General features: G+C 32.8%; 1 protein-coding gene across 1 annotated transcript; it reads right to left on the bottom strand.

Annotated features, from left to right (window-relative positions):
- Positions 1-578: 578 nt before the first annotated feature.
- On the bottom strand, positions 579-7,954 carry LOC126713205 (probable lysophospholipase BODYGUARD 3). The gene is made up of 4 exons (XM_050412891.1): positions 6,872-7,954; positions 6,149-6,477; positions 4,092-4,291; positions 579-1,152 (listed from the first exon to the last, which is right to left on the bottom strand). Exons 1-4 carry the CDS (start codon positions 7,449-7,451, stop codon positions 828-830), a joined length of 1,434 nt encoding a protein of 477 aa, XP_050268848.1. The 5' UTR covers positions 7,452-7,954; the 3' UTR covers positions 579-827.
- Between the last annotated feature and the right edge of the window lie 3,150 nt (positions 7,955-11,104).

Below are 11,104 nucleotides of genomic sequence, written 5' to 3'. Positions count from 1 at the left end.
TAATGTGGCTGGGATTTACTGTTTCAACCTTTCAACCATCACAAATTGACAAGACAATTACTTCAAGACCATTAGAATTAATTAATAGGAGGAATTATTATGTGTGAAGGCCCAAAACAAAAGTTATGACATATTAATACGACAATTGTTTTGATTCTCAAAAACAAAACAGAAAACCAAACAACCGACAATTGTTTTCATTATAAAATATAAAACGATTTTATTATTATTAGTTAGAAATATGAGATTTTAAACTCCGAATATCTCTCTTAAGAAGATCAAGAAATGAATACTAATTGAGTTACAAGATTTTTAGTAATAAAAATAAATAAATAAATCTATGCTCTTAGAGCATTTCTTGACTTTTCTCATAAACAAAATGACAATTTTTACCACAATTCTCTTGACTCAAGTGGTATTTATTATGGGTTTATTTGCTTAAGGCCAACTTATTTGTTTAAACCCATATTTTCTCTTACTTTTCAACTAATAAACTACCAACATACAAGCTGACCAAATACACAGTCCCTTTAAAAACTTAAAGTAACCACAAAAAAAAAAAAAAAAAAAAAAGACAATTGTTTGATATAATGTTCATTTTAACATTATCAAAATAACATTGTTACAAGTAAGTACTTCACAACTCCAAGAACACTGGTAATAATTTCATGGAGGGACTACACACTTGAAGGAGGAGTAAATAAATATTCTGCCAACCTCAGGACATGTTTTTATCCACTTTTTTTTTTGGTTGGATAGAAACTTATGGTGACTTCAGGCCATAAATATTAAAAGGAGTAGTAGATTATTACACTTATAATTTGGTCTCAACCACTTGAATTCCTCCATATTTCTTCTAGTTCTCTAGCAAATGCCTTTTGCCTTCCTACAACAATTGTAATATGATCTTTTTTCTCAATCACCTTGATACGAGCTCGAGGTATTTTTGTTTGCACATGGTAGCTACATTCAACTGGTATAAGTTCATCATCTTTGCCATGGAATATAGTAACCTCACATTTTAGGTTGTCTCGAACTGCTTCCAAATATGTATCAATTTTGCTAGCGGTACCACAAATAATGTTGTGAAGGGTATGCCATGCAGCATTGTGGGTGTGGCAAAAGAAACCTTCGAGCAAGAATGTCCTAATCCTGTAAAAGATTTCAAGAAAAATAGTAATAATTAAAGAAAATCATAATAATTAAATGATTGATGACAATGTTAGATAGATGTCTTTGTCAATAAGCTCTAGTTTGAATCGAAGGGAAGGCCAACAACGCACAATAAATGAACAACCAAATTTGATGGGCTGTCCCCGTGTGCCTTGATTCACGCTTGAAGTCTGAACAACATTTCACCTAAAACTGCCCAAACAGTGGAAAAGAACTATGACTTAGCCACTGTAGTAATGTGACGGGTGTGCCCTCAAATTTTTTTTTTTGAAATGCGGTGTGCCCTCAATTTTTCTTCTTATAAACACAATATTTACTATGTGCCATTGATTATGTCAAATAAAAGTTGGTGGATTCATATGAAACCAATAGTTCATCAATCACAAACACACCTGTTATTAATTTGTGATGAAAGTGGTAGAAAAATCATGTGATATATATAAAATTAATTTAATAAAAAAGTGACGTATGAATCTTTCAAATTTTGTCATAATTTTTACAATTTAAAAAAAAAAAAAATATTTTGTATTACTTATTTATTAATTTCTTTATACATTTTATAGTAAGATTGGTAAAACATTTTTTTTTTTTTTCAAGAGGCACATGTATTGTGCTTATGGGGAAATTAGATTTTCTATATGTTTTAAGACATTCACTTCAACATGTATATTTCAAGTAATCCCTTGCTGAATCACTTAAACTTTGATACTTCCTTCCATTATGTTTCTCATATCACTTAAACCTCATATATGTTTAGTTTTTTAAATTAATGTTAATTTCCTCCTTTTATTAATTATTTGAGTTAATTACAATTTACACACTTGTAATTTTGGTTGGAATCTAGTATTTTAACTTTGTGGGTTAAAGCTACACTCTATTCACTTTAGATCAAATTAAAATACACATATGTGAATCATATACCTCAAAAAGAAATTTATAAAATAAAAAATAATTTGAAAACATTTAATTCATATATTGGCTAAGGTATAATTAATATATTTTATAGATACCACTATACTTTTATCCAACCTACTTTAAACAAAACAAAATAAAATAAGTTATATGAAACACAAACTAAATTAATTAAATAAAAATTTGAACTCAAGTATAAATGTGAGTAATAGTGTAATAAACAATTTGACCAACAAAATTGGGAATATTTATTATTAAAATTCTTATATCATTTTTTCTCCCAAAAAAAAAATTCTTATATTATTTATAAATGACTATCTTTTCACGAATAGTTTAACTCCCCTTATCCCAATTTTGTATTCATTTCCAATGGCCTCAAATTAGAGTTCAGAGCTATATTTTTCTTCTCTCAGCCAAAAAAAAAAAAAAAAAAAAAACAATATTTTTCTTCTTTACCTGAAAAGGAGATTAAAATGACATTTCTTCAAATCATTAAAGCCAACTATATTTTTGTCTATTATGCCGTGTACCAATCAATATCTGAACTGTATACTTTCATCCCATATTATATAGTCTTGTCAATTTCAATATGACTTTGATGTTCGAGTACCAACATGCAGTAACACCATTATGATCTTGGCCCCCACTAATTGAAACTCCCCTGTTACTATCTTTTTCTTTGTACTAGCTGGGGCACGGGCACGGCCATTTCAAGAGTAAAGATGAGACACCTATCTTTAAACTCTCACGACAATTTTTTTTTTTTTGTTGGTAGAAGGGAAATTCATTAAACAAACAAAACTAAGCAGGAAGAGAAGAATCAGAGATGGTCCTGTTAACATACAATTTCACGTCAATTTCACACCTTGTTAATTTGTGTTATATCGACTAAAAGTACAAGAGAGTAGAAAATGTCTACCACTCATTATTGCACATATTAACAAGTTGTGAAATTAAGTGTATGTTTTGCAAAATTATTTTTGGCAAATTATTTTACTATTCAGCTTATTTTTGTTACTATTCATGGGTCCTACTGCACTTTTTGGTACTATTTATAGGTCTCACTGTATTATTTCAGCTAACTTTTACCTTTATCTACAGTACTTTCAACAAATTTTCATTTAAAAGTTTTCAGTTTCAGAAAAGTAAACGGATCTCAAACATACCCTAAGAGTAAATTTGAGTGTGTTCTTATAATTTTTCTTTTAAAAGTATATCTTGGACAAATCTTACTTATGATCTTTTTTTTTTTTTTTTTTTTTTGGCAGAGTTATAGATTTTCCATTGTGAGTTGTGAGGATAATTTTCTTTTGATCTTGAGAGAAGTACTTTACTGACCTAAATGAAAAAAAAGAAAAAAAAAGGTTTAGCTAGCGAGCGTGAGGGACAAAATAAATAAAAGGTACGTTATGTTTCTAATATGATCCATTTAGAGGTAGGTAGCCTATAATTGTATTAATAATAAACCTATGCATGGAAAAAATTTAGATCCAAACCAATTTTGGAATTATATTTTTCCAATCTACTATGTGACAGTTCATATAATAATTCACAAGTAGTTTTAATCATATGATTTTTTAAAATAAGGCATGTGAATTGTATAAATAATATAGATGGATAGTCTTATAACTTTTTACGTAGTAAATTAGAGAAGATACATTCAAAGTATTTTGAAACTAAACTTTGTCAAACAAATATTGTTCTTGCATTAAATGTTAGTGGTGTTTGTTTAAAAAAAAAAAAAAAAAAAAAAAAATATTTTGGTTGTGTTTTTATATGTTGAGTTTGACGTTTTGACCCCAAGAAAAAAATAAGGTAAAGAAATGGTTGGATCTTGGATGGGTACTATGGTAGTTGGATTATAAAATAGAGAAATTGCGCTGATTTGGAAAGCCTCTAGATGAAAATATGCACATGACTACATGGCGTACTCAAAAATTAATGTATAGAATTTGAGAGGTTGAGTGAGCATTGACACAGTCTAAGGTGGTAGGTTGAACAATTACCTGTTTCTAGTAATAAGTTTGGCAAGAAATTCCCACCACCTGTGGTTCTTGCATATGAGAAGACAAATAGTCCTGGATATGTGTTCGTACCAGCATGCCATTGAAGCTCCAAACCCAATCAGTGGCCAAACACGCCTTGGTGCTATCCTTCTCATCATATACTGTGTGGCTTGTTCACTCTTTGGTGCCGGGAAATATGGCTGCCATGTTATACCAAAAATGATCATACATATCATGCAGAAAGAATTTTCAATATCGATTTATATTAGAAAAATGTTACGTTCATAACGATTTCACTGCATATTCTACGTTGCAAGATGCTAATAATACATAATAAAAAAGTAATTTTCTTGACTGTTTCAAAATGAAAATCAATAACAATTCATTACTTAGAATTTTTGTGCGAAAATATTGTTGCATATCACTGTTCTTTATATTATCTTGGTTAAGTATGAATGGTTAGAGCATCCGTAGCAGATGTTCCAAAAATTATGCCATTTTACCACATCAAATGCTTACTTTATTATTTTACCACATCATTTTACAACATCCCATTTATCAGATGTTTTATAATTCAATTCTATATATTAAAATAATATTTACTACACATCAACACAATAAACAAACAACAAACAATATATCATATCTCTTTCGTACTGTGGCAAATTTGCCACGGTATTGTTCAATGTTGCAAAAAAAAAAAAATTTTACCATATCTACTAAATGGGCTAAAATTGGGTTTGGTGTGAGATATGTGCCAAATATTTAGCATTTGGTACATATTCCACATCTAGTGTGGGTGCTCTTAATGGAGTGAGTGCCACTTTCCAAACAAGAGGTAAGGTTCGTGTCCCAATAAGGGGAATTAAGTGGAAATTGGGGGTAGTTCTAAGACACCTGGCCTAATAACCGCCCCAAGATTTGGACAGTTGGTCGGACAGCAGACCTTTCAATTGGGAGTTTGGGAGACCTTATTAGTTTGACACTAAAGCATTATTCCCCTGAATAAATTATTATTATTTGATAAACCATGAATAAACTAATATATTATCTAGTTTAACATAAATTATTAATTAGGTCTATCTTGTTATTATTATCTCCTACATGCGGCGTATGTATTAATATTATCTAACGTTAAAGAGATGATTAACATGTATGTCACATCAAAAAAGAAAAAGAAAAAAAACTAATATGTCAAAATCACAAAATACTTTTTGTTGCCGACGAATTCCTCCACTCACAAGTGAATTAGTCTCATCTATGAGTCTCTCGTGAGGTCCGCCCCTTATGATATAAGGATTGTAATTTATACTATGGATGTAATAATTTCTCATAAATTAAGGTAGATAAAATAAATAAATATTTTTTATTTCATTTTTAGTATTTCACTTTATATTTTATAAACTATGAAATGTTGATTTTTTTTTTTCATTTTAAAATTTAATTATTTGTTAAGTAAAAAAAATTACATAATACAAATTGTGATTGGTAAAAGATAAAGTGAAACACTCATAATAAGACAAAGCATTTTAAATACAAACTTTTTGTGCCATTTTTTTATTCTATTTTATATTTCATAAATTATAATCTGACATGTATGATTTTTTTTTTAAAAAAAATTTGGTTATTTTAGAAGAAAATATTTTTGTATATATAAAACACGCTGTGGTTAGGGGTGAAGTATAAAGTAGAATACCAAAATGAAACAAAAGACTTGTATTCAAAAGGTTTTAATTTAATTAAAAAATGGTCGATTCCTTGTCAGAAATAAATAATTTAACAACTAGACTTTTTTTTTTTAGCGGTTTTATTTTGTAGAAAAAAAACCGTGTTTTTTTATTTTATAATTTATAAGTAAATAAAACAATTTGAAAATTAACAGGAAAATGACTCTATTTTCTAGGTTATGTTTTAGTAAGAGTTAAAGTTGTATTTTTACCAAATTGTCATTTATTTTTTTCTCTACTTAAACATAGGGTAAAGCATTTTTGAACTAAAAAATGAGGAATCCAAATAGGAGAAGTCCTTTAAATAATAGTATAGATAAAGAAATGTACCGGTGCAAGAAGGGTTAGGGATTTCACATAGCCAGGGTACTTAACAGCGAGTGCTAGAGCCAAAATGCAACCTAAAGAATGAGCCACAATGTGGAAGGATTTAACTTGATGTGGTTCGATGACAGAGCGTTCAATCATGTCTAAATGCTCTCTTAGCGTGTAGAGGGAGTCAGTCGGCTTAGGACTCCTTCCAAATCCAAGAAGATCAATGGCAAACAAGCGATAGCTAGATTTAGCAACACTTGAGAAATTCGGGAACAATGTCTCTGTCCAAAATGCCGATGATGAAATGAAGCCATGAATGAACAACACATCTTCTTGTGCTTTTTCTGACATCATAAGCAAAGACCAACTTTAAGATATAGATTTTATAAAGAAGAATCATTAGCGATAATTAATCAGATTACTTTTTAACTATTAGCTTAAAAACGATCAAAGGACATTAACAAAGTAGGTTTACCTACGTATTTATTAGTGAAATGACAAACTACCGTATATTCCAAAAAGTTATACCGTGTGAATAAATGAAGTTAAACCAAAAAAAAAGTTTAACCATTTTAACTTTTTAAATATGGGTTAAAAGGAAGATAAGATTTGAACTTGTACCCATCTATTCTGAAACCAAAATAAAATAATATTTGTCACAAAAAATTAAATCGCGTTAAGAAATTATGCAAAATTAATTATTTAACTATTATTCTAACATAAATAATAAATTGTTACCTTTGGGGCCTTCGGCTCTTACAAAAAGAGTTTCTTTGCAAGAAGAGGTCCAAGAGTTGCAAAAGCTACAATCACAATCGGACCATCTTGGAATGGGATGTAATAGCTGCCTCCCCATCTTTCCTTGAAGCATTTCAACAAGGGAAGAGTTTACAGTGAATGATGAACGTACCGTGCCACCTTTCTTGATTTTCTCACAAGATTGCACAAAGGTCTTATCAACCTTGAGCCTTTTGAGTTCGGTCACAGTCAAATTTGAGACCTCAGACACTAGAGAAGGACGTGTATAAAGGGTGTCTGAGATCTCCTCCAATTGCACCTTGGTGGAACTAAGGCAAACAATCTTGGATTCACCTTGTTCTGAAACCAAGATTTTGCCACTGCTAGTGATGACTTCTTTGCCAGACGAGCAATAACATGGTTTCCATTCAGCTTCAATAAAGAAATCAACTAATTTGTAAACATAACAAAGAAGGAAATCAATGAGGTCTAGAACAGAAAAGACAATGAAGCTCACAGCCTCGTTTATAACTCTCCCAGTTAATATTAAAACAGATTTGCTTTTGCCAATCACAGCCATTTCACAGAACAACCACCAGGAACACACAATATTAGTGGAAATAAACACCCAACACAGAGAGAGAGAGAGAGAGAGAGAGAGAGAGGGTGGGTCACAAGGAAAATGTGAAGGTACCCATATTGGCTTATTAGATTCTCAGTGTAAATAGCTCCCTCTCTCTTCTTTTAACAAGAAAATCCCTATGCAACCCAAATGAGAAACACAACAGAAGAATGTAAATCTTGGTTCTTTAGGTGTTTCTGGCAAATGGGTCGTGGAAACAAACCTACCATTTCCAACCTTCTTTGGTACCACACTCCCTAATGATGTCTCATGCACTTGAAAGAGTGTGGGACTGCTTCTCTTAAAGATTAATGTTCAGAGAGAGAGAGAGAGAGAGAGAGAGATTGAGAGAGATTGAGACACACACTAACAGATGGTAGTACAGATAAATGAATTAATTGTATCATTTAACATCGTTTGTTGGCCTAGGAAAAGGTTAGGTGGTGGTTGAACCCCCAGGTGAAGAAACATGTATATCTTCTACTCTTCCAAAAAAAAAAAAAAAAAAAAAAAAAATAGCCTACTAACAATTATGCTTTTCGTTTCTATACTACATCTTCCAATGACATTTTGTTTACGAAATAGACAGAAAAAAGTGTTTCTTCTTTCTTTTCCTTCTTATTAAAGCCAAGAGAAGAAAAAAGGGCTACTATCTTGTCCTTCACAAATTCTAGGTTGCATTTTTCTCATCCACTTAGTTAGATTTCATTCTCTCTATATATTTATAATTAAGAATAGCCCAACTCATTAATGTCAAAATTATTATTATCATTTTTTCAACAAAATACGTCTCCAAACCTAGAGCATTTATTGCACGCTGTCTTAGCCACATGACTCCCATCCCCCTTAGGTTACAAAGCCCATCACCACCGTCTTTTAATTTTTTAATTTTTTTTTTTTTTGATGAATACCGTCTTTTAAATTATAGTAATAAATGTAAGATGCATATATTTTATCATACAAGACTTATGTGTTGTTTTTTAGGTTCACCTCTTAAAATTCAGCTATCTGGATTTTTTCTCATGAAATAGAAGTATATTTTTTAGTTAAGTAACCACATGGCTGAATTTTAAAAAGGGAACCTAAAGAACAACACTTAAATTATAGTAATCACATGACTCCCATCCCCCTTAGGTTACAAAGCCCATCACGACTGTCTTTTAAATTATAGTAATAAATGTAAGATGCATATATTCTATCAAGCAAGACTTAGGTGCTATTCTATAGATTCCCTTCTTAAAATTCAGCTATATGGATTTTTTCTCATGGGATGGAAGTATATTTTTTAGTTAAGTAGCCACATGGCTGAATTTTAAGAGGTGAACCTAAAGAACAACACTTAAAGTATTGTATTTAAGTTTTGTCATATTCTATCTGTATGATATTTAGGTCAACTACAAGTAGGGAGTACTTGTATTGAAGATCAAGGAATTAAATACCTGTAAATAATACAATAACTAGTAAAAATCCACTATTAGTACCTAATTTGGCCTAACTAGTGGTTAATATTGATGCAATATATATGTGGGGGCCCGGGGACCAAGGAAAGGTTCAATAAGCTGTTATCGTCATTATTAAGGCATCATAAGCCCGAAGAGGGGATCTACCCGAGGATGGGAGGGGAAGAGACAAGAGACTACTGGGAAGTCCAAACGAGGAGGATGAGGTGTAGAGAGAGAATCATGGAAAGTAGGGGAAGTCTCCAGTGAGAGTTATCCTACTGCCTCTGCATTAAATGACTGACAACAGCTTTATTAGTTGCATTGATGAGGAAGTGACTTGAACAGTAGAATCCACAGCTAACCAACTCCTTCTACCACCTTCAACAGAAGTTTAAGGGGACAAGTGTCATAGTGAGAGCCTGGATAGGTGGAGATGGAGGGCCAAGATGTAAAGGGCTGAGAAGTATATAAGGAAAAGGAACTTCTAAGTGAAAGGGAGGCAGAGAAAAACAAAGGAAAGAGAGAAACTAGAACAAGAGCATTGAGAGAAGAAAGTGAACAGTGTATAATTCTGTGTAAGATTGCCTCCTCGGGCAAGCTTGTGATAAGCCTTATATATACGTAAACTTTGATTTGTAGTGAAGCTCTCCCTATTTTTGTCCTCGGGCTAAGCCCTTTCCTTTTTTGTTTAACCTACTCTCTTACAAATATCTATTGATTTGGGCATAGTTGAGCTGCACAATCCTTAATATTCTAAGTGGGATTGGGCTATTTGATTTTTATGTCCTTACAATTGGCGCCGTTTGTGGGAAAAAGTATTGTTGTGGGTTTATCCTAAGTAGTCATGGCCAACTTGGAGCAAAATAGAGAGGAGTCTATTGGTTCACAAAGGGAAAATTAATTTGTAAATTTGGAGCGAATGAGAGACATGCACCATACACCAAGTGTCATGATAGAGTCTTATCACACTGAACATACAGAAAGGAGTCACTTGAGGACCAAAAGTCATATTTCACATGATCAAGAGACTCGAAAGTTTCAGCTTGAGATAGATCACTTGCACAATAAACTGCGGCGAAAGGAGCATGATAGGAGTTCTTCACCCTCATCAAGTGATGGATCAAGGGGAAGTAGGGATCGCTCATATTGCCATAGGTCAAGAACTCCATCCAATGAGTCCTTCTCAGCATCATCACACTAGGATAAACTAGAAAAAGGCAAGTACAAGAGCGAGCAAGGGTCATCTTACCATAGCATGGGGAATGATGTGATGAGTAAAGCACTTCTACAAATTTCTAAATCACCCTTTGTTAGAAGAATCAATAAGGCCAGGCTTCCCCATCGGTTTTCACAGCCAACATTTACCATTTACAACAGAAGGTCTAACCATATGGAGCATGCGAGCCATTTCAATCAAAAGATGGCAATTCATTCTGGCAATAAAGCCCTCATGTGCAAGGTTTTCCCCTCCAGCCTCGAGCTTGTGGCTATGCAGTGGTTTGATGCTTTAGAGGAGGGGTCAATAAGATCTTTTGAGGAGCTAACAAGGGCATTTGGAGCAAGATTTGTAACATGTAGTAAAACCCCTGGACTCTCTTTTGTCCATGGCCATGAGGGAGGGTGAGACTCTTAAGACCTACTTGGATAGGTATTGGGAAACATACAATGAAATAGATGGAGATTTTGAAGATGTAACAATGAGAACATTTAAAGTGGGGCTCCCAATGAAACATGAATTGTGGAAATCATTGTGAATGAAGCTTGTCCTTAGGGCAAAGCTAAGGTTTTCCTAGAGAAAATGGATCCTCGGGGAGGAGGATATCATAATAACTACTGTAGGAGAGACTTCTCCAATCAGACATCATCTGCGGGGGCTCAAGTGATTAATTCATTATTTAAAGAGCCAGTCTATCAAATACTAGAAAAGATAAAGAATAAACCATATTTCAAATGGTCCAATAAGATGGGTGGGGATCCTTCCAAGAGGAACCAGAGCCTTTATTGCCATTATCATCAAGAAAAAGGGCACACCACAGAGGACTGTAGAACTTTACGGGATCACTTAGATCAACTGGTGAAGGCAGGGAAGCTAAGTCAATTCTTGCATCAGCCTATAGGTCAGTTCGGGCATTCAGGAGTTGGGTATCAGAGGGGTGGAGCTCCTTGGCT

This window comes from Quercus robur, chromosome 2, assembly GCF_932294415.1.
Source record: "Quercus robur chromosome 2, dhQueRobu3.1, whole genome shotgun sequence".
In the NCBI taxonomy this organism is placed as follows: Eukaryota; Viridiplantae; Streptophyta; class Magnoliopsida; order Fagales; family Fagaceae; genus Quercus; species Quercus robur.
This window is presented reverse-complemented; position numbering and strand designations above follow the sequence as displayed.

Bases quoted from the DNA above. Each gene is read 5' to 3' on its own strand.
- LOC126713205 (XM_050412891.1), bottom strand. From the start codon at position 7,451: ATGGCTGTGATTGGCAAAAGCAAATCTGTTTTAATATTAACTGGGAGA. The intron at 4,292-6,148 runs GTACATTTCTTT...ATAACATGGCAG, and splicing joins CCCTAACCCTTCTTGCACCG to CCATATTTCCCGGCACCAAA. The intron at 1,153-4,091 runs GTAATTGTTCAA...AATCTTTTACAG, and splicing joins AAACTTATTACTAGAAACAG to GATTAGGACATTCTTGCTCG.